This window comes from Astatotilapia calliptera, chromosome 2 (genome assembly GCF_900246225.1).
Source record: "Astatotilapia calliptera chromosome 2, fAstCal1.2, whole genome shotgun sequence".
Classification (NCBI taxonomy): Eukaryota; Metazoa; Chordata; class Actinopteri; order Cichliformes; family Cichlidae; genus Astatotilapia; species Astatotilapia calliptera.
Window position 1 is genome coordinate 34,967,821 of NC_039303.1, and position 24,747 is coordinate 34,992,567.

The 24,747-nt window shown below is 41.2% G+C and overlaps 1 protein-coding gene across 1 annotated transcript; it reads right to left on the reverse strand.

Moving 5' to 3' along the window:
- Positions 1 to 825: 825 nt before the first annotated feature.
- Positions 826 to 24,688, reverse strand: vimr2 (vimentin-related 2). The gene is made up of 10 exons (XM_026145764.1): positions 23,979 to 24,688; positions 21,407 to 21,545; positions 21,166 to 21,324; positions 20,855 to 20,974; positions 17,599 to 17,694; positions 13,548 to 13,676; positions 11,531 to 11,662; positions 7,017 to 7,127; positions 6,798 to 6,922; positions 826 to 1,800 (listed from the first exon to the last, which is right to left on the reverse strand). The coding sequence occupies exons 1-10, from the start codon at positions 24,086 to 24,088 to the stop codon at positions 1,758 to 1,760; spliced, it is 1,164 nt and encodes a 387-aa protein (XP_026001549.1). The 5' UTR covers positions 24,089 to 24,688; the 3' UTR covers positions 826 to 1,757.
- Between the last annotated feature and the right edge of the window lie 59 nt (positions 24,689 to 24,747).

The following is a 24,747-nucleotide window of genomic DNA, read 5'->3' on the forward strand; positions in this document are numbered from 1 at the left end:
TAGAGTGATCGCCTTCTCTTCTATTTCTAGGCTTTTTTTCCCCAAGTTTAATTTCCAGATAACGTTCTGCTGTGGGATTCTTTTTCTATGAGTATTGTGTTTTCCTCTTTGATGTTTTTGACACAATGTTTGCACATGGAACTACTTTTCAATAAATTTTCCCCAAAGTCCCATTTTTTTACATCTGTCTTCCTGGCTCTACATTTCAGGAGGAAAATTACTCCATAATCACTAACGGTGGTCGTTCTGTGTGAGGAAATGGGTAAGGATGTGTACAGCATCACTTTTCCTGTACATAGCAACAATGCACAAGACCAGGAAAGAGGGTGACTTTCCTAAAATACGGCATGTTAGGGTGCAGTTCCTGCTACATTTTTAGTATGAGGAATATTTTGGAAGCACTGGGACGTTGTTAAGCTTTAAATATTAGAAAGAAAGAAAAACCCTCCATTTCCTATTCTCTGAGAAAACCCTTTCTGAGCCATCCATTCTTCATGTCGGGGCATTTAAAGAAGTCACCGATGCCACACAACCACTTCCCCAGTCACTGAGCTCAAGTTCATGGAGTGTGGCTAATCTTATCTGATCAGTTATTAGCAGCATTTTTCATCTTTGTGGCAGAGCTAACAAGCCTTTGAGATCCCTAATTGCTGGGAATGTGCAAATCTCACGTTAAGCATGAAGATGAATGGAAGAAGGTTCACTGAACATAAATCACTCTGCTCTACAGTATGGGAGAAAGTCTTAAGCCTGAGGATTCACAAGGGGTTCTCATGAACCAGGAGTTTTAACAAAAGAAATCACACACCGTGGGTTGATCTCTCAAGCAACTAGTTTTAATCAATTTAAATCTAAAGTACATTTTGATGCTTGTGCAGAGGCAGCAACCAAAAATGATTTATCGCAGACGGCTTTAACATTATGTAGAAAATAAGGAAAAGATTACTAGGGAATGTATTACCGAATGCTTATTTCCGAAACGACAGTAAATTGGGACACTGCTTTTGAAAGAAGCAATGATTAATCACACAGAGTTTTTCTTGTGGAAAGATCCAGGTGCTCATTTTGAAAGAGCTGCAGAAAAACAACTTCATGAACCATTTGAAAAGCAAACACAGCACGCTGGACTCTCGGCCGTCAAAACCAACTCAAATGTATGGCTGAAAAAGCAAAGGGAAGGCGAAACGCTTTTAGTTACCAAAGAGAGAGCCGTCATTGTCTTTGTTAACAGTGACGGGGTCGCAGGTTAAGAGCCAGACAGAGGCTGAGTGATGGACGAGGTGATATCAGAGCGGGAATGACTCCGCGGAGCCGCACAGTTGAGGGTGTGTGCGTGTGTGTGTGTGTGTGTTTATCTGCGATTGCGTGTCAGTCTTGTTCAACAAAGAGGGGACAAAGCATTTATGAGTCATATCAGAGAGCTGGTAAAGATAAAACCTCACTTAACGAAATATCCCTTCCAGACGCTGCACGGATACACACTCATCCCACAGCCCCCACCAGTTTTAGACAGCTCCATCTTTCTTGGAGTATCAGGGTCATCTGCCAGAAACCTGTAATCAATGGCCCGGCTTACTGTAGGCCTCCAGACAGCATTAATCTGTCATACTAAGTTTACGTCTGCTCAAATTGCCGAATCGTTGCGTTAAGCTTCATCGAAGTGCAGAAATGGGGTCTGTTTTTACGCGTTTGTCTTTTGTCTGTGTTGGGGAGCACAACCACAGTCAGGACAGCAGATCTGACTGCTCAGGCTTAAGTCACAGGCTGCACAGTCTCTCCTCCTCTTCCTCCACTAGACTCCTGAACAACAGAAGCACATAAAAAGCACAACACACAGGTTATAACTCACAGAAGCAGGAACGGCATTCACTAATTAGTCATATATTGGCAGATCCAGAGTAGAACATTATTTTCTCAGTTACTCAATTAGTTTGGACAAGCCAAGTAAACAGCTCATCACTCATTTAATAACATGCTTAACCTTCAATAAAAGCCTAAAAAGAGTTTACACAAATAAGCTAAGGTACTTCTTGTTTAAAATCGAACACCTAGCCATGCAGGCAGACTGTACAAGCGTTTGTGAAAGATCAAGCAGTTCAAATGAGCTCGCTAAACAGGAAGTTCCTTTTGCAACAAGTCAGTTTGTGAAATTTGTTCCTTTTAGATATTTCATCATCAACTGCAAGTGATTGCAAAGCGGAGGACGTTAGGAAACATAGGCACTCAGACCAAAGTAGCTGACAAGAAAACAGAAGCAGGATCGTCAAGTGCTGAGGGGGCATGATGCACAAACGCCTTCACTGCTCTGCTGACTCAGTAACTGTAGAGCTCCCAACATCCTCCATCACTAACATCAGCACACAAACTGTGCACCGGGAACTTTGTGTTATGCGTTTCCATGGCTGAGCAGCTGCTGTGGTGACCCAGGACTTTCGCCCATCATTTTATGTTATTCTCATATAACATGACATATTATCGTCTTATAAAGCTGCCAGTTCCACAACAAGCATATAGAGTACCGTCAGAATTTGAAGTCATGGTTTTCTCCACTTGAGTGGATTTAATGTGGATATAAGTTGAACACTGTTTTTCATCTCTGAGGATAATATCGACTGCATTGACTGTATACACAAAAAGGGTGAAGTCAATGTGAGACAGGCAGAAGACAGGAAGACTGTTAGATGAGAGGAAAGTGGTTAGCATGATTAAAAACAGCCTAAGAACCACTAAAGCTCAAGCCTGCCATGAACTGGAAACTGCATTACTGTCTACAGTGATGTGAGTTTTAGATCATCATGAATTGAGAGGGTACCAAACCAGATTGAAGCCCATGCTCCAAAATCAGCATCTTCAAGCTTGACTGAAATTAGCAGCTTCCCACAAGAACTAGCCAAAATCTTTCTGCAGGAAAAAATGTTTTTCCCTGCAGAAAGATTTTATGTTTAGACAAGGCAAATTTGGCCACAATGACAAGAGTCGTAGAAGTAAAGGCGAGACTTTCAAATCTAAGGACTCGTTCAACTGTCTAGTACTTAAAATCTCAATTCGGCCAAACCATGTTCCATGACAACATAAAGTGACAAGTAAAGCGCCTGATGCGCAAAAGAAGACGTCACACACAACGCGCTCTGTTTAGACCCAGAGCAACAGTATTGTTTGACTGATGGCCGTTAATATAAAGACTTCGGACTTTACGTTTCCCAATTTTTGCTTTAAGTTATTGTTATTTACATAATAATGTAAATAACCTAATATTGATCCTTATTGCTGTTTTAGAGGAGCGGTGCTTCAAAGGATAGCTGCAGATTTCTGTCAGAATCTGCAGATTATACAGTACAAATAAAATGTTCACGTTTCTCCAACGTTGTCTTCCCAACAGTTTCACTGACATCTACACTGGATGGCCAGGAAGCGTTCACGATGTCTTCTCGGGCGCTGATAATTGGCGTCTGTCTTGTGTCAGTGACGTAAAAGACGGATTTAATGCGACATGACCATCAAACAGCAGCCGCTTTATAAAACATCGGATATGTATCGGATTCAGCACCACATACGAAAGTGACCCAGATCGGATTTGAAAATATCGGATTTGTGTTGTTCACACTGTCAGACCATGATCGGATAGATGGGTCGCAGAGGGTCAAAAAAGTCGGATTTGATGCGCTTTCGCCTGCAGTGTGAACGTAGCCAAAGACTGCTGTGCCAACTGTCTGGCATGGTGGTGGTAGCATTAAGCTCTGGGACATTTAACCAAATATTAGTGAGCGTGTATGCATATATTTAAGCCTGTATGTATGATTCTGAAAAAAATCCAAAATAAATTCCAATTCCATTTTAGTCATTGAAGATATATTTTGTACAATCATTCCACCCAAGCAAAGCAACAGTTCATAGAAACAACAGTTCATTAAAAGCCCAATATTGCAATGACAGTCATGGCCATGGACCAGTTCTCTGTAGCACTTTTCTATTGTACATAGGCATTTAAAGCCCTTTATACAACTTTACCCATTCACACAAGCACCTTTTCTCTGCTTTTTCTACATAACTCCAACACAGGTGATGAGAGCAGAGAAACTGAAACAAAATAAGAAGCTCAAAAGGGGAAGAGGGGAGTCATTTGATATATCGGTAATATAAAAACGAAACCTCATAGTAAAGTAAATAAAGGATCTTGTTCTTAGATGAGCTACTTGTTGCTGCGTCATGGAGCAGCAGGAGCAGACCACAAAGAACAGTAGAGAGAATTACAGTGTAATATGGATCACATTAGCAGTAAGCAAAAGTAGGGAGCATCTGCCCAAACTGCTCTGAGGTGCTTTCGCAGGCGATAAGCCACCCAGTAACGGCAGCCCGGGGTCATTAGGGTCTTCTTTGCAGACAGTTTGCCACGGCACAGAGAGAATAAACAATCCCCATTTTCATTTCTTATTCATGGCTTTAATCACGGATGACAAAACATATAGTAAATGAAGAAAGGAAGGAAAGAAGTTGGCATCGCCCGTGTGTCTTTGGGACAGTCTGCTGGGTAATGAGAGGGAATTAAAACTGTGGCGAATTTGTAAATGTGTGTACGGAGTGGGTGGGGGGTGAACTGACATTAACAGGCTGGCATGGAGAAGAGCTGGCAGAGGCCCAGCACACAGTGCTGTCAGTGTGAGGTCCTCTTTGCCCATTCTAATGAGGTATTTTGAGGGTCTGAGCTCAGGCCTGCATTGGGGGCCCCCCTGGGGTCAGATGGTCAGATGCAGTTGGATGGGTGATGGAAGGACCAGGAGGAAGCCTGTGGCAGCGGGAAGGGATGGCTGAAGTGCGTCACTCCACATACCAGGATGGCAGATGGTTAAACAACCTCAATGAACAGAGGGGATGACATGAAACTTCTTCAAGGTCGCGCACAGGAAACCACAGCACATTTCCTGTGAACCCAGTTGGCCCGTGATGTCAGCCTTTTGTGTTCAGGAATATCTTATAATGGAAATCACGGATATCCAGGTGGCACTGTATGAGGCGCTTGACAATACTGGGCTTATACACCGGATCTTGTGGAAACACTCCTTGCATTACTCACAGTAGAGCTTTTAGAAAAAGATTTTGGGATATTGGTGGTTTTCTCATCTTTGAAGAATTCCAAATGGAAACAGAGCTTTGAGCTAATTTCAGTTTAATAAAATCGTCTCAAGGCCATTATGTGCTTTGCCCCGAACAGCTCATTTCTCCTGACATGTTTAAATATTATGTGGCACCTTTTTGAGCATTGAGGCGGACATCTGTTTTCATTTTAGCCTCTACCACAGAGATGAGAATCCACTGTATGCCTCAGAGTCTGTAGATATTAACTGCAATCAGATATTACGGCAGCTGACTTTATGACTTCAGCACCTTTAACAGGGGATGACAAACTAATCACTGAAATCAAATGATGCAGTGTTTTTCTTGGAATATTTCTCCAGCAGACACGGCTGTCCTCTTGACTGACAGTCTCACTAACAATTAAATCAAGTCATCCCAAAGTCTTCTCGTGTGTGTGGCATAGTGTGTGTGTGTAAAATTTTATTGGTCTCCCTTAAGAATAACAACCCGCAGCCCTGAAATGAGGATCGTGAAGGCACAGAGGTTTATATTCATGCAAGCTCTTCATTTTAAAACGTGCAAAAGAGGCGTGGATAAGCACTTGTACATTACAGTCCATCATAGTGCTTTAAGTTTTAAGGTTAAATTAAAGTACTGCTATAAAGTCAATATCTGAAATACATGATCTGCAAAACAAAGCAGAATACTGACCTTGTTATGATTGAAAATGCTTAAAATCAATTATGAATTAATTAATCATCAACTGCAATGCATTACAATTAATAAACTATTAAATTATTCGATTTTACCATAACCATTTGAACCATTTTATCAGTTTTATTATTACATTAGAGTCCAATAATAACTATCGAATATACAATGTAACAAGTTGCTTTATACGGATACAAAATTGCAACCATTTATATACGACTCCATTATAGACTGTATCCAACATTAACATATTGTCACGATGTGATGTGGTTGGTTTGTGGATTACTGTTGTAAAACCTTGAGTATTGAAACAAGAGAGTAAATCTGAGCATTATCACTTCATACTAGTAATGGATGCCTAGACTGCATCTATAATTCACCGTAATATAAAATGGGATTACAGAGATACAGTAAGGAGCTCAGACATCCAGAGGGAGCTCGGAGCTCTGATCACACCCTACAGCAGATCCAGAAATCTCTGGAGAGATTGTATATCTTGTCTAGACTGGGAGAGCCTTGGGATGCTAGAGAACTGGAATACGCTGCTGAGGAAAGGAACATCTGGAATACCCTTCTGAGGCTGCTACTGTAACCTGACTTACAGTCCTGTGAAAAACAAAGTACACTTCCTAATTCAACAGCACGTAGAACCATGTTATCATTCTCTGAATGTCCCTTTTCTCTTCTTTAAGTTATTGTTTCAGTTCACTGAGATTTGCAGGCATTCGTGTATCCACAGCTCTGTTAAGGTGTTTTTATATGACTTTTTTTTTTAGCCATTTCAGTCATGGGATCATTGTCCTGTTGCATGACTCAGTTTTAGCCAAGCTTTAGCTGTTAGATGAGCATTGCATGGCCTGACCCTGAGGTCAACCAAAACTTTTAATTTCTAGTTTTTAAGTTCTCTCTTCTATTATCACAATGCGAAACTGATTAGATTATCTAATTTTACTCACATGTTGAAGCCAGAGTTGTCTGTTATTAAGTATAATTAAAAACATCAACCATCTGACCTGTAAGCAGCAATCTCCATGTCTCTGGCCATCTTCTGAGTGAGCAGAAACTTATAGTCTTCACACTGCTCCTTCATCTGTTCTTGGAAATTGGCCTTCTGACACTTCATTTCATCTATAGTCGCCTAATGTCACACACACACCCACACAGAGCAGCAGAGGATGAAGTTGAATGACAGAATATAGGTTTCAACTGCATTAATCATTCCCCTGTTATACCTCTAGATCAGCAATCTCATCCATGTATGCAGCCTTCTTCATTTCAACCTCGTCCTCCAATTCCTCGTTATGCTTCTCGAGCTCAGCAAGCTCCTTTTGTAGCTCTGAAATCTTCAGGAATAAAGAGAAGGAGTTATTCATTGAACATATATCTGCAAAATTGCTTGTATATTGAATTCTTTTGTTACCGATAATGTAATAATCCCATACCACAACATTTTAGTGCCCTCGTGTTCATGTTCAGTTCAAGAACAGCAGCTGAGGAGCACTTCAGTAAGACAACAAAGAGCTTCAACCTTTGGTCAATGGCAACCTTCTTATCAGCCTTAAACTGCATTTCACATTAAATGAAGACTGCTTTGAGGCCGAGTTACAAACTGAGAAAAATGTGGAGACATGGAAATGTGAAGAAATAGACATGTGGGGCATTTAAGCATTTTTAGAGATACAAATGGAAGGGGATTGTTTCGGCTGTGGTCTCACTTCTGAACTTCAGAAAAATTATCAACAAATGAGGCCAAGAACAAGAGCAGATGTTAGTCGTCAGTTTGTAGTTGTCAGATGGCCAGAAATAGGACTCAGATGAATGCTAATGTTTATCCATTGCTGCTAGATATTTAAAAATAAATCGATAGTTATAAACATGGCAGCCAACACCATAACAAGTTGAATGTTATGCATCAGTTGGATGATATGAGAGCGACCCGCCAGGCCAAGGAGCCACTGGCAAGTAAGGCATTCTCCAAATCATAGCATCTGACCTGGCTTGTTGTTTCATCATAGATAAATGTTTTTATTTTATTCAGGTTTGGGAGGGTCCTTGCTAATGACATTAGGAAACGTGAAAACATCAAAACCACTGACAGTTGATGTGAATACTACAATTTTTTCTCTCAACAATGCGATCTTCTCCTGGAAAATGTCCTGTGGATGTTATTTTGAAACCTCGCATCCACCTAAAAATTGCAGCCAACCTTTACACACACAACCCATGTCTCCCATATCACCCCCTGATGGCAGCAACCTCCCTTAGTGGGACATAACGGTCTATTGAACCCCCAAAAATGACAGAGAGCCAGGGACCTTTCCATGGCCTCCAAACTCCCCAGATCAAAATCTGGACCTGTGTTTATGCCCTGACCAATCAGAGCTGCTTTGGTGCTATGAGTCGAACCTACACAATATTATATGTAGTGGCCGATCAGTGTATATTAGATTGTCATGACATATTGAACAGACATTCATTGATTCCAGATGGCGACTTCTGCAGAATTTGGTGATCCCCCGACAATTCTTCTAGCACCACTACAAAGTTGACGTTTTTAAGAGGAAATATCTGAGGATTTATTGGATAGACTGCCATGAAATTTGGTTCACACAATTATGACCCCCCCTCAGGAGGAATTATAATTACTTCCTTAGCCTCCTGACTTGACATTAACTGGGCAAAATTTTGTATTTTAGTTAACAACTACATACCTCTGATTTAAAGCTACTCCCATCAGTCCCAGTGGCACTTTTTCATCATTACTAACTGAAAACATGGATTTAAACTGAGCTCTAACTACAACTGAAGTATGCAAATTAACCCAGCAAACACAGACAGAACAGGTTACTTTACTTTCACCACAAACTAACTGAGGAGCATCCCTTCCCCCGCCGTGAGTAATTACAGCAATCACTGAAGTTCAACAATTAGCTGTCACAGCCAGATGGGGATCCAGGCAGTCCTGCTCGTCTTTCAGCCAGATCATGTGACCAGAAGACGACCCGATTACTACTCACAGGCTGATGGAGACTTCCCAAACTGTGTGACTCACTTACTCTCCTTGGCATGATAAGTGGAGCCTGGCCTTGTATGTATACGCGAGCGGTGGCGGATAAACCCATCAGAGCCTGTTCTATTATATACATTTGTGTGTCAGGCCTGATTTCACTGCAATCGGTTTGTTTGGCCATGTTGTCTCTCAGTGAGAAACCAGACCCGAGGCATCCATCACAGACGAAGAGGAAACAGAGCAGATCAGGCCGTGCTGTCCATCCGTCAGCCTGGACAGAGCAAAAAGTGAGGCTGAATATTAAAGAAAAGTAGATGATGTTGGGAGACTTGTGCTGAGGTTACAGAGGCTTGATGTTTATTTAAAGAGCTGAAAGGTAGAGCCACACTAATGAGAACCAAACCACCATGTTTGCTACAGATGTGGTTGGGTGCCAGCTGTGGTCAGACCACTGACGGATGCTAATAAGACCAGGGTGGACTATAAGAGGTGTTTTTACCTGAGTCACCATTTCCTGGTTTGTCTTTTCATTCACGTCTCACTTTGTTGTCTGTTTCCTTCAAAGTCTCTTTGCTCCCTTGGCACCTTTTAATTTATTTTTTTTTTTTGCTAGCAGGATGACAAATTAAGCTTCATTTCCTTTCCACTCAGTGTGTGTGTGAGAAGTATAAAGATGCCTATGACACTGCAGGCGCTCTGAAAGACTGTACTTAATATAACTGAGGACACAGAGAGCAATAAATCCTGTGTGAGCTGCAGTCGAGCTCTTCACATCTCCTGCTGAAAACGTCCGCAGAGTAAACACTCTGGTCAGCAGGATCTCCCACACTGTTGCTCTGCTGTCACTCAGCCGCTCTCAACTCCCTTTGCCTGCTGTGGGAAACCATTCATTTTCACCATTACATCTGATTTAGGAGCTGATGACCGACACAGAGCCAGCTGATAGATGTTAAAACCCTTTCCTTTTTCAGTAAAGAGGTTGAAAATGTATTATGGGAAGATCACTATCAGCAGGCAGTAACTAAAGGACTTAAATGATGTGTAAAGCTCTGATCACCTCAAAAACAATATTCTCTCATTCGGCTGTTGCAATCAGCAGCCCTGCAGAGCGTTTTGATTTTATATTTCTCACAGGTGTGGAGGCAGAAGTCAAGTGAGTGTTGATTGTGGAGCTCAAAACATTTAAAAAAAAAAAACCCAAAAAAATAATAATTTTCATGCCAAGAGTTACATGAGAAGATTTTATCACTCTCATAGCGTCATGAAGAAAGAGAAAAGTTTTTACAGGACTCTTTCACAGTACTGTTCAGTACACCTTTAGTGCTTCCATATCAGGAGGGTAAGTAGTAGCCAGGTGCGGCTAATCATATATTATTTAATTTACTGATCGTCACCAAATGTGACCGCCTCTATAAAGCAAAAGTTTGTGCAGTTTCCTGGTCTGGAGACAAACGTTGTGTTAACACAACCCTGGAATGTTCCCAGCAAATTCACCTCAAAGTCAGACTGTGAAATGCTCAAAGAAACTTCAAAAAGAAAGCCTGTTCACTCTGAAACAACATGGCAGCACAGTTTAGATTTGCAAAGATTCGTCTAAGCAAACCACAGATCTACTGAAAAAACGGACAGACAAAACCCACAGTTCCATATTTCACCTGAAACCAAACACGGCCTATCAGATGTCACTCTGAGAGGTGATCATTGGGGTTTTTTCTTCATCCACGTTGCGAGGACAACGTTCCTACAGCTCAAGCTTGGCTGAAACTATGTCACGCAACAGGACAATGATCCCAATCACACCAGCAAATCTACAACAGAGCTACACAGTTAAACTTCAACCCAATTAAAATGCTGTGGTGGGACCTAAAAAAAGCTGTACATAAACTAATTCATGCACATCTCAATAAACCAAAGCAACACTGAGGAGTTCCTCCACAGCAATGACGATGACACTGATATAGTCACTTAAAAAACAGTTACTTTTAGTCCACGTTGCTAAAGGTGGTTTGCAAATGTTGAACTTGGTACTTACTGTTTCACATGTTTTTGATATGAAAGCAGATCAGAGGTATATGTATAAAAAGGATAAAATTGACCCCGTTTGCGTGTGTTGTGTCTGGTATGATTTCAGCCGGGAAAATATTAAACATGTCATATCTGCTCTCCTCACACTTGTTTACTTATGAAAAGAAGCAGGGGGGTGATTCTTGTTACACTTACTTGTAGAACTTACTGTATGATGCTGGATGGTTTCCCTAACATGAGTTGTTTCAGGCCATGTCTTAGTGGCAAACAAAAGCATATGTTGAAGAACAATTCACTGCGTTATTTAATATATAACTCATTCATAAAGAATGTTCATCATGGTCTGGTTTCCAAATATATGTGGCCAAAACAAAGATATGAAACATAACAATCACATAATGTTATGCTCTATTACACTATAAACTGCAAATGATCTTTTGGCTTTAATTGTGACTGTTTGTTCCAGATATAAGTTGCTGTAGGCGTACATAAAATGGGTAAATCTTTTTTTTTTTTTCCTTTTTTGGATCAACTAGCTTCCTTTTCGTGCAAGAAGTTCAGAAGAACTTAAAAGCTTGGCAAATGCAACCAAAACGCCCTGCCCTGATGTAAAGCTCAAGTTTACTCCAAACAAACTATGCTAAGCGTATGTGCTTTGTGTAATTTGGCTCAACTAACTCTTTAAAGAAAGGGCAGGGGGAGAACACTCACCAGCATCTTTATCTCACCGGCGTCCTTTATCTTTGTCAAGTCTTTGACCGTTGACCCTCCAGTTCCTCCCACTTCCACTTCCTTTCCGTCACCACTGTGGACCACAGCAGAGGAGGCTGCACCGCACTCATACTGAAGAGACACAAGATGAGAAGTCAGTGCTGCTGGGATCTTTTTGAGTAATTAAGTGCACTTTGGCAGGGGGAGCAATCAGAGTCTCTCATACTAGCTCTCCTTGCGTACACCAGTTTCATGATTAGCCAAATCATGAGGGCGCACAGGTGTGTAGGAGTCCGCCAGCAATCACCATTACTGCTCACAACCAATAGCAATCATTTTAGCATCGAGACAATTGCGTCTCGTAATCGAGGCCAGGCACAGACAGGACGGTGTCCAGCTGGCGAGGCAAGAGCCTGAGTGGGAGGGAGAGAGTAAATAGATGGCGTTTTAAAGAACAAGAAACACACGTAGACAGGCAGATATCCCTTAGTCATGTCTCCATATTAAATGCACACAAACACCAGTGTCCACTTCAGTGCAGCTAAGGAGCCTGGGAAGGCGGCCTGCAGTCTGATTGCAGCCCTGACCTCTGAACCAGGCAGACATCCTCACCTCAGAGAGGGTCAGACCCACCGGAGCTACAGTCTGACCCCAGTGCAGGACCTCGATGCTGCAAGACACACACACACACACACACACACACACACACACACACACACACACACACACAGGTGGACAAAGACATTCTGTTCGGGTCCAGAACAGCACCTCTGATTTCCAAGTTCTTCCCCAATGTTGTGTTAAGAGGTAAAGAAAACAAGTGGGAGCCTCGTTGTGTGATTTGTGAAAGCTGAGAGGGACAGAGGGAGGGTGGTGCAGTGAGAATATTGGAGTTAATCGTAAAGAGGATGAGGAACTGGTCACTGGAGAGAGTGTCAAAAGTGAAAGTACTCAGATCTCTTATTTAAATAGAAGCAGTTCAAGAATAATGAAATAACCCACAGGAAGTGAACGACCTGCACCAATATATAAACCGCAGAAGGAACTTAGAAGTATTAAAAAACAACCCAGTAACACAACCTTATTGTTCACATTACTTCGTTCCATGGCATGGTCCGGCCAATACACACAGTGAGATTGTAACACATTACTTTATCCTGTCACGAAATCACTCAGCACAGGTTGGCTGGCTAGCTGGAGAGCATATCATCAAGTGAAATTAAAACCACACAAGATCGATTTCTGTTGGAAGCGTTTGTGCCCTGTTTAGGATGCATGGCCAAAAAAATAAAAAAAATAATGACAACTGTTTAGTTTTCTGAGATCATGAGATCATAAAACGCTCAAGCAGCTGTGATGTGTGTTTCCATGTGTGCTCACCGGTGGCTCTGCAAACCTTTTGTGGCATATCCCAGATATGAAGAAAAAACAAAAAAGGGCTTGTTCCCATTTACCCGACAAGTTTTAAAGGAACAAGGTTTAACTTTTGTGAAACTCGGTCAACACGATAGCATTAACAAACTCATTTATTATGTTTTTTAGTTCATTCAACAAAACTTGCTTTTGTAGTACAGTCTCAAAATGTAGTGACTGTATGACCCACAGTTTGAGAGCCACTGAAAGATCGCAACCGATGTCTGTCTGAATCCAGCCTGTGAAGCCATGAATGCTTATTTATCATATTTTCACATGCTTTTTTTTCATCTAATGAGACCCACTTTGTTATATTTCTCACAATGATTTTTTTAACAGCTGGAGAATTAGCAGCTGTTAACAGTGGTGTACATACGTTATTTTCTTGTTTGTTTGTTATTATATGGCTCAGTAATGTATTGAATACATGTTTTTCCCTGTAAACCACCATTATGTTCATTTCTGACTCCGTGTTTTCATTTTGGGGCTCTACACATGATTCACAGTTAATAACTGGGCCTTAGCGCAGGCCCTCGGATCGTCCGGTGCATGGTATTGGTGTGGTTCTCTGTGGGTTTTGTGTGTTATGTACTCTGTGTTGTACCTGGAGTGTCTCAGCCAGTTGGCAGTAGTACTTTTTTACATCCAAAGCCAGAGCAATGTCAGGGCTGCCAAATTTAATCACTGCTGCCCGGGTGATCCCTTCGTTGGGCTCCAGCATATCCTCCACTGTCTGCTCATACACGAAACACATACAAATACACAAGAATGTAACAACACACATTTATTTATTACACTGTTCTTAATGTCAGTTTTAATAGACTTGCACTTTACTTTACTTCTTTATAATTCAGCTCCTAATATTTCCTAATACATCCACAATCATCATCTATAACTTTTCTCTTTCTTTGTCTGGCAGCTATATTTTTCCCCACATCCTTCTCCCAGCATACCCAGTATCTCTTCTTCATACGTGTCCAAATCAACTCTGTCTCAACTTTTGTCCTTTGACTGAGAGGTGGTCTGAGCGTTTAGGATATCTACGATGAAACATGAACAAGCACAGGTTTTATATCGATCATGCAAAGGACAAAGAAGCAGCCTCATCTAACTTCACAATGATTTTGAGGTATGACAGGTCATTTTGGGAGGTAGTTGTATGAAATTTAGACTACTGCAACATTACACTTAGATCTATTTGTTCTTAGTGAACGCAATATTAATGAACATTGTGTACAAATACATATTTTCTAAAACATTTTTTAAGCAAGGAAAATTTCACCTAATTCAAACTTCTGGAAAAAACGAACCAAAACAACAGTGGTGGCAACAAGCTTCCATAAACCCTTTGATATTAAGAATCTTATTTGCAGGAGTGCCCTGGTAATAAGTAATAACTTGACATGTTGTTCCAGTGGCAGGAGAGATCAGATCTCAAAGAAAATCCACACAAGGGTGTGGAGAACATGTGAACTGAAGCTTCCTGAGGTTTGAACAGGGGCGCTACAAAGAGGGGGCCAGAGGGGGCACTGGCCACCCCCCAAAATTTGCTGACCCCACCTGGCAAGACTGTCCTATGTTGGTAATAATTTTAATAAATGTGAACACGAGAGAGGACGAATCATTAAAGTATGGTTGGGACTTAAAGTCAAGCAGTTAAAAGTCAAGTTAAAAAAGATGATCATGGATTTCAAATTATGGAAGTGAACGCAAATAAGCTGAACTTATATCAGTTTCATCTCTCTATAAGCTTATTGATGGCGCTCTTCTCAACAGCCCCAGCAGTAGAGAGCTACTATCTCTGTCTAAAAGTAAGTCCCTGTCATTGTCCATTTACCTGTATGACTGATTTAATGTGGTTTGATTCTATAAGACCCTGCAAAACCAAAGTGTTCTTGCAAGAAGTGCACACTAGGGCAGACACCTAATTTTATATAGAAACATGTTAAAAGTCTAAAATATTTAGAAATACAGGAGTAATGTGATTACTTGTATAGATGGATGGTCAATATGACCTTATGTTTGCTACAATTACACCAAACCACCAATGCTCTGACTTCTTGCATTACATTTTAAAATTGAGCCTTGTCTTTATTGATGAAAATGTGTCAGCATTATTAATTAGTACACATATGTATGTTTATTATATCCATAGATGCCTAGTGTATTTCAGATATAGCTCACCCCTACAACAGTAAAAGAAAAAACTGAGGAACAAGTGTGTTGTGCAGTAAAAGTATACTCAGGTAAATTTTCTGTCTGCTACAAACACACAGAGACCAAAGGCCTCAACATGCATGTCTGCAGCCTCACATCAGTTACAAAGAAAATGAACTGCTACAGAGCTGCAGTGGCAGACTAACATTTTTCTCCTCTTCCCTGCACCTACATAACGACATGGCTGCCGATTTCTCAGGGGAATGTGGGGTATCTGGAAGTGCCGATAATAACAACAGTTAATAAAACAAAGGGAACTTCTGTTTTCATTTGGTATTCAGCCGCATTTCCCGGACGGGGAGTTATCGAGCGTGTCCCAGAGGGAGTGTGTTAAATGCCGCGCGGTCCGGCTTTGCAGAGGAAAAACACAGAGTGATGGAGCTGCTCCTGCTTCAGCTGCCTCCCTCTCTCTCTCTCTGCCTGCAGCCTCTAGATCTGATACCGGGGTGCGCCTGTCATCTCCTGGTGAGGTGGAGAAAATTGTAGAAGGTGCAGAGGGCTGGGGGTGTGTGTGGATATGTACAGAATATGGCTGCAAGCATGTGCTTTTTTTAAAGGAGTAGTTGAAAAATTTGTTTGAGTGCAGAGAAGCTACTTAATACATTTTATTTTGTGGGGCATGTTCAAGAGTTCGAAGATAAAATGACAATCTGATACTAGCACAAAATCCTTTATAAACCAGTGAATTCTTACACTGATGTTTCAGCAAGTGAGCTTCGGCAGAAAGCAGATTTTGTCAGCTTCAATCTCCTGTTTCCACTTGTTATGCTTAACAACCCCAGAGTTGGTTGTTCTTTCATATTTACCATGCAGATATGAAAATATGGGCATATTTTTTATTATTCTCAGATCTGACCTCGACCTGATTGAAACACTATGGTGAAACCTTTGCAGTTTTATAAAGAAGAGTGGGCCAAAATTCCTCCACAACGATGTGAGAGACTGATAAAATCACACAGAAAACAATTACTTTAAGTTGTTGTTGCTAAAGCTCGTGAAGCGCTAAGTGTACTCGGTTCTACACAGGACTCCAGTAAAAACTCTCTTTTTCACAGGACTGTTTTTGGACAATAACATGCTTTTTTTGTGATTTTATATTTGTGTATTAAATTGGTTGTAATTCATCAAATGTTTTTGCAATATTTTGGTTTTAACTGAAAGTCTGCAATTCAATCACATCCTGTTTGTTTGCTGTAAAATGCCCAGAACAGTGGGAAGGTGTTCCTGCATCTTCGATCAATGAGGAATTAAATCTGCAGGTTGGTGCCTATTACTGTTTTTATCTCACAGAGACTTTTTACCTCGATAAATAAACTAAATATAAAAGTTACTCTGCCAAACACTGACTGCAGCTTTTGCCTTGAGACAGAAATGTTTGATCTGCCTCAAAAATGAATTTATACCATTCAGGAGAGGGATGTTTTTGATACATTACAGGTCAAGAAGTAAACAGCTTAAATACAGACAATCAATTTTTGGCACATTCACATATCAATTAACACATTCCTGTGATCTGTTCATGGTGCAGATGCAAAGTGGCAGTCGGTGCTCTACAGAAAATTTAAATCTTACATGTGACTCATTTTAAAGTTTTTAAATCAGGTATATGATCTATGTGTTCTTGCATTATGTTTTTGGAAAATATTTTTGCAAAACACTCAATTTATGATGTTCAAACTTTGCATGAGGATACTGTGGATCTACTAACAGTTTCGTGCATGCTATACCGATTAGTTTGCAGTATTGTGGTGAAGTTTACAGTAACTGATGCCATGTTGGACTCATACAGAGCAGGCTGTGTCGTTCATGGACAATGTGAAGTTACATCAAAGATAGCAAACATCAAGTTATATTTAAATGCTGATCGGATTCAGTCACTGAATTATAACTTTTATACTAGGTTTATAATGTCTATGTGTTGGAAAATGAGGAATATAGTTCATGAAATATCTGCTTATATCTTGTTGAATTCAGCTGGGTAAATCAACAAAAAACAGCGAGTACCAGAGTAGCAGCTGATCACTTGATGACTTATTTCAAGTAATTGTTTTCAACAGCCCATCTTTAAGTTCCACCACCACTTAAACAAATCCCACTTTAACCCCTGAGGTAAAATTTAAAAGTGTAACAGTCCAAAAACACCTTCCTTCCCATTAAAAGACTAGTAACGACTGCATTTAGTACAAAGCCCTTAAAAAAAGTGATTTTATGAATCTAGAATTGAATGCTCTGCTCATATTTTTCTGTTGTTGTGGCCGTTTCTGGTTACAACTCTTCAGCAAGGTGACCAAGGTCGCGAGGAGCTGCGTTTGTCAACACAGATCTGGGCATTCCTCCAACACTCCTGTCTGACCTAAGTGCTACATTTTGAGCCATTTCTGTGACTATAAACTGTTCCTGTTTCATCAGCCTGCAGCTACAAACTCCCTTTCTCTCACCGTCCTGTGCAGGGTCTCCATGCTGGCCAGCTGCTCCTCGTAGATAGTCACTTGCTCCCTCAGAGCCAAACACTCTGCTGTCACAGCATCCACTTCCTGTTAAAAGAAAGTAAAGTTAACAGAGAAGTTGAACTTAATTTCTGGAAGTGTCTGAGGAGTGCTCTGCAGTTTGCAAACTAAATCAAACCACAGGTGGAAAAAACATGAAGTTGTTTCCACCCTGAAGACCAATTTTGAGAACAATCAGCACCAGCCACTCTGTCACTGAACAGCAACTACACGCCGCAATGCAGAGGAAAAGGGAGGAGGAGGAGGAGGAAGATGAGAAGGAGGCTAACTAGACACAAAAGCCTTGTCACCCAATCTATTTGCCGGCAGGGGTTCTGAATTCGTCTACTCTTTTTAAAGAACTGGATTAATTGGTGTTGAATGCAATTACTGTTTGTGCCTGCTTTTACATTTAGGAAGAAAGAGTTTGGTGGTAAAGTTGTGGATTCCTGCTGTGAGGGTGGCAGGGTCAGTGATGTACTGCAGCAGATTAAACAGACTGGCTGCTGCTGCTGAACTCTCTGAGCTGGAGAAAAACCTGTTGTAGTTTGTGTAGTTGCTCCATAGTGTTCACACACAGTCACAGACTTCTTTTACTCAAGTTGCCATTTCCAGCTCCATAGTTTAATTCTAGGGTAGCTTTGCATGATTCACTGTTCAAAATAAGCCGTTTCTGTTTATGTAGCAATTTTAGCTCCAACTGACTTTCTCAACCTGAAAATACTGTATAACAGACAATAAGGAAAAGCATGTTGGGTCAAATTTAAGTGTCTTACACATGTTTGTTGACATGATAGCGTCACACAGCTGTTGCAAATTTGTCAGCTTTACTGGATTGGATTGAGATCTGGGAATATGTAGACCATTTAAGTACAATGGATTCATTAACATGTTTAAGAAGCCAGTTATTGATGGGTTGAGCTTTGTGACATGGTTTGTTATCAAATACAAAACTCGTGTAGCATTTCAAAGATGCTCACGTTAAAATATTCCCTACACCATCACCATCAGCCTGAACCAACAGGATGGGTCCACACTTTCATTTGGTTTACAACAAATCAGACCCTACGATCCAAAAGTTGGAGCAGAACTTGAGACTCATCGGACCAGGGAAAGTTTTCCAACCTTATATAGCCCAATTTTGGTGAGCCTGTGTGAATTGTAGCCTCCATATCCTGTTTTAGCTGACAGGAGTGATACCCAGTGTGCTTTTCTTCTGCTGTTGCCCATCTGCTTCACGATTTGATGTGTTGTGCCTTCAGAGATGCTTTTCTGTATACCTTGCTTTTAACCAGTGGTTATTTGAGTTACTGCTGCATTCCTGCTACCCCAAAGCATCTAGGCCAGTCCCTTCAGATCTCTGATGTCAACAAGGCATTTTCTGCCAGAGAAACGCTGCTCATTGGATATATTTTTTTGTACTACTCTCTGTAAACCCTAAGCATGGTTCCTAATAGATCAGACGAGGCCATCTGACACCAACAACCAGGAAAAATTCAGTCATTTAAATTTGATTCCCGTTTCCCATTTGAACTGCAGAAGAGTTGGAGCTTTAAGTCTTCACCATGAGTGGTGCCTTGTCACATGTATTATTGTTGACATGTTTAATATAAAAATATTGATTAGTGCTCTCCATTTATCTGTTTATTTTTATCCCAATGAGGATTAAAACCAGCTGAAATTCTGACCAAAAGAAAGTCTTCTAATGTAATTCTGACCTTGTTTTTACCTTTAAATGAATCTAAACTCCATATATGCTAAATTAATTCATCCACTCAGACTCACTCTGTTTTTCTGTAGCCACAGAAAATCAAAATGAGGTGAAATGTGCAATCCTTGATGATGGAGTAGGATAGAAACCACACAAAAGCCAGCGGTATGCTCTAAAACAAACCAAATGTGGCTTTTTGACGTTATGCTGACAAAGATGCAGCTTGTTGTGGGCCGATCTGTGTAGTATTCACTCTTCTCCTCCGCATCTCTGCTCTTCCTCTACCTCCCTGCTGATTTCCCACCAAGTCTTGTCACCCTGCAGCTGCTTCCAATTCAGAACTGCAGAACAGAGCCAGCAGGAACATTACGGCACCATATCACAGCCTGTGTTACATCTGTGAGGCACAAATGAAAGCCTCCCTCGCATCTGGCCTGGTTCTGGAAAGGAAACGATGGTCTCTGGCATGTGCGAGGGAAGAAAAGTTTGGTGGCTCAGGTTGCAGTGGGCCACCAGCCCAGACTGTGTGACTGCTGGTGATCAAAACCCACTGGGCAGCACTACAGAGGAGCAGCTGTGCCAGGTGTCAGCTGGATGGAGTGGGAAGTGAAGATGCTTGACAGCCCTGCCATCTAGTGCTCAAAGTATATTATCGCAACACGGTCAGATCAGAGAGAAAATGCTTCGGTTCATACTCAAGTTTTAAGTAAGTGATTTAATACTAATATATTTAAGTAGACACAGCCACCAAACTTATTTAAAGGGCAGTTTTATACATTATAAACTTTACTGCTTGAGGTTTCACATTTGCAAAATGTAATTTTAGTATACACTGGCCTCTGTTTTGTGAGTTTTGATCAACAGTAGTAAATTCAGTTAAGAGTTGAGCTCTAACTAAATAATTTTACTTCAAGTGAAATTGTAGCCTTGACAGACTAGATGACACGACCCTGTGGGGAATCCTGACGTTTGTGTTTGGGCCTATGATCACCATCCATCCTTTTTTTTTTGCGTCTCGCGTGGTCGGTGAAATGGGGACAGCAGTCAAAGCAGAGGCCAGCTCTTCTTGGGGGACACCGACGCATCAAGCTACGAAACGTGATCTCTCCGGTGTGTCCTGGGTCTTCCTCAGGGTCTCCTCCTCATCTAGGAGGCCTCTTGGTCTGATGCTCAATCCCCAGCTGACTCCCTTCGATCATCAACCATCCATTAATATAACCACTCAAATAAGGACGTCCTTATTTGAGTGGTTATATTAATGGATGGTTGACTCTGATGTGACCCTGAATTTTACTACGCTTGTGCTCTCTTAGCTTTTTGGAACTGAACCTACTGTTATAACCAAATCTTCAAATAAATTTATAGTCCTTAAAAAAGAAAAAAAGCACAGATTATTCTTTATTTGTCGAGCAGAGTAGAGTTCCCTCCTGACCATTTTTCTGAAGCAGCAATGGGATTTCCATGCATACCAACAGAATACTTGCCAAATACAATTACCTCAGCCACATCTTGTTGTTCCTGCCGGACGAAGATCCTCTGCTGCGACGCCTTCTCATAGTCTTTCTTCAGGAGCTTGAGCTCTTTCTGCAGCTCCTGTGTGTCATTCAGAATCTCATCCTGTGGTGAGAAACAGCCAGATACTGATGGATCTTGACAAGGTTGTAAATCAGACCTGCCCACAATTATGCAAAGTGTGATCCGGCTGATGTCATGACGTGAGACGTGCTTGCGGACTGATATGAGAAAACCTCATTTAGGCATGCCATCGCACGGAGAGACATGCAGCAGACACACCCAACAGCACATACCCTCTGCTTGCCCAGTCTTTCCACCACAGTGTCCAGGCTGTGGTCGGGCACCGCCACAGTGGAGGTGATGCTGGAAGAGGCCTGGCGATTGTTCAGCTCTTCCTCCAACTCAGTGATCTGACATTCAAGAGACTCATTGTCGTCCTCAAAACAACGAGCCTAAAGGGCGCAGGTTTAAATAGCGTGAGGTATACACAGAAGAAACCAGCAGAGAGGCAGCAGTTACAGTGTTTGTCCTCACCAGCTCAATCAGCCTGACCAGGCGGTCATTGAGGGCAGCAATGACGGTGCGGTCCTGGACAAACTGGTCCAGACCTTCTTTGTTCTGAGCCCTGGCAGCTGCAAAGTCTAGCTTATCACAGTCATCAACAGCAGCAGCCCTGAGAAAAGGCACAAAGCACCAAAGACTCGACTCAATATTTTTAAAGGTTTTAGAAAAATAAATTAAACACATACAGAGAGGCTTCATCAAGTTTATCCCTGCTCATTTTCTTCCATTTCATTTTATTTTGTAAGGCTGAAATGTTGCTAATTTTGTGATTTTTGGTTCTCTTTTGTTGGTGTTTCTTTCATTTTTCTGTGTTGTATGTTATGTCATATATTGCTCTCACTTCATATATGAGATGTTTTTCGTGGGCATCCAAACAAGGCATTTATTCAGACTGAATATACTTCACTGTAAACATGACATCATGGAGTTATTGGTTCAGTTTGTCCATTTCTTAGCAGGTTTACTCATAATTCTGGATTTGCATGATACATTTAAGAGAGGTCAGGCTTCGAGGTGCTCATGTTTGGGAGTCAGTCTGGATCTGGATGCAGGAATTCATGGAAGGATTCTTCACTGTTCTTCACCAACACAGGGTAACAGTCAACTCTTAAAAAAATGATGATGATGATGATGATGATGATGATGATGATAAGGAACACCAACTTCTATCTATATCACAAACCAATCTCTTGATTCTGGATAAAGGGACTCCGCTCATGCATGGTGCGAAGGGAATTTTCAGTCTTGGCAGAGGTGTGTAGTCTCTGCTCTTGTGCTTGAAATGCTCGACTGCGTTTGACGTCACAGCAAATAAAGATTGCACCCTGTGATGGCGTCTGTGCGCTGAAGACATTTGTCACTACCAGTTGTTGGTACCTCAGTGCCGATTACTTTACCTACCTATTATGCATTGATTGCTGTATGTAGACACGCATTTTAGGTTGTTAAGCACATTTTGACACATCGGTGTTTTGGGAATTTTCAAATTTGTCTCAGACCACAAACCTCTGAAGTTATAATTGTTGATGAGATTATAGTTTACAGCTTAATTAATATTACCTAGAGACAGGTTCAAGTCATACCCAGATGTCAGATTTTAGCCCATATACATTTTCTCTCGTCAAAATGTCATCTTATATCTCATTTTTACTATATCCTGTTCTAACTTCTAACTTATGTTATTTCAGAGTGTTATTAGACCATATTACAGGACTTTTTTCCCAAAAATTTCAAATTTTTATGTTGCAAATTAAGGTCAATGAAGTTAACACATTGCACTAGTTTTAGGTGAAAATGAATATGATGAATATGGCTCCTCCCTTCGTTACGCTGAGATAGAACTTGGGCTTCTAGGGGCTTCCCACAATGCACAGAGTATTTCTTCTTCACTCACCTTTTTTCCCCCCCAATTACTATTCATTTACACACCACTCTGCATTTAAAAATGGCCTGTATTTGTATAGCGCTTTTCTAGTCCCTAAGGACCCCAAAGCGCTTTACACAACCTGTCATCCACCCATTCACACACTGGTGATGGCAGCTACATTGTAGCCACAGCCACCCTGGGGGGCACTGACAGAGGCGAGGCTGCCGGACACTGGCGCCACCGGGCCCTCTGACGACCACCACTAGGCAACGGGTGAAGTGTCTTGCCCAAGGACACAACGACCGAGACTGTCCAAGCCGGGGCTCGAACCGGCAACCTTCCAATTACAAGGCAAACTCCCAACTCTTGAGCCACGATCGCCACAATTTATTTTGTTTCGCCTTCCTCCCCTCACCCCCAACTAGTTGCAGCTAATGCTTGAGCTCTCTGAGCCTGGTCCTGCCAGAGGTTTCTTCCTGTTAAAAGGGAGTTTTTCCTTCCCGCTGTCACCAAGGTTGTTGGATTGTTGGGGTTTCTCTCTATTAGTGTAGGGTTTGTTTTTTTGTCTGTTTTTTTACAAAAACCCAAAACAAATAATACACAGCCTAACATTTAGACCAGCTACTCAAATATATAACGTATGGCTTTCATCATTTACTACTGTTAGGCTAGCTGCTATGACCACAAGTGTGAGACTGGCCGCAGAAATAAAATTGTAATTTTGTCCTGAATTCTGGAAAAAGCACTCGACTGATAGTGACATTATTACATCTGACCAATCTGTCAGATAACCTAATCTCTGCTTATTTGCTGACAACCTCACAGTCAGTCATGGGGAGGCCAATTTCAACGTACATGTCATACATCGTTTTTGTATTTAACTTCATTCTTAAGGACTATAACAAATAATTTTCCAACTTTGGGATGAATAAAGATGTTATTATAACCACTAAGGTTCTTCAGCATCCACCGGGAAACCTTTGACATGTAAAGCAGTACACTATGTTTTAATCATAAGGGGAAAATTTCAGATGTTACCCTTTTAAATGAAATCTCATTCATGTATTTCATCTATAACATTTTTCAGGTTAAAATGCCATACCCCTCACAGACAAACTGGTGGACATGTTTGTACACCTTAATATCTTAAAAGTGGTAAGCAAAACCCACACTGACCTGACAGAGGCCCGGTATTGCCCCGCACACCGCACGCTCAACCCTCCGTTTCGTCTCCAGCTGTCGTCCTCAAACAGCTTGCGGTAGGAAGACACTCTGAGCATGGCCATAGCTTTGAATGGCTTCAGACTGAGATAAGACACAACAACCAAATGGAAGCAGCAGATCGAAGGAGGATTTTATACTTGGAGGGAAACAGAATGTTGCACTGAGGTGAAGCAGACTAACTTTGGCGTGAACATCACCCAGTGACGATTTCACATGCACCCGAAGAGTAAGGCCCAAAAACCTGCCGTGCAGTCACCGTTTGTCTGCATAAGATTTCCAAGAGGACGAGATTGAGGTGGGGCACAAAACAGCTTTATACACAGTTTTATTTCATTTAAATAAATTAAAAATAAAAAAAAATATCTGAGAAGTTGAAAACAAATGTATCCTTGTGTACCTTTGAACGTACCTCAGTTTTGTGACAAAACTGAAAAGAGGAACAACAATGAATCCGCACACTGTTAACATCAGTTGGTAGAGTGGAATAAGACAACACATAAAAATCAGAGGGTGGTGATTACACTGATTCTTCTGTTTGACATCATGAAGCTTGTATTTCTACAGACAAAAATGAAAGGTTGTTGTAAAACAGTTCTCCCAAATCTATATATAAAAAGAAAATCCCCAAAATAATTGTTCCATAGACTCATGCCACCGTTTGGCAAATCTCAGTTTGAAAAAGGCCAACAGAGGATTTTGAAGTAAGGATGTTAATAAGGCA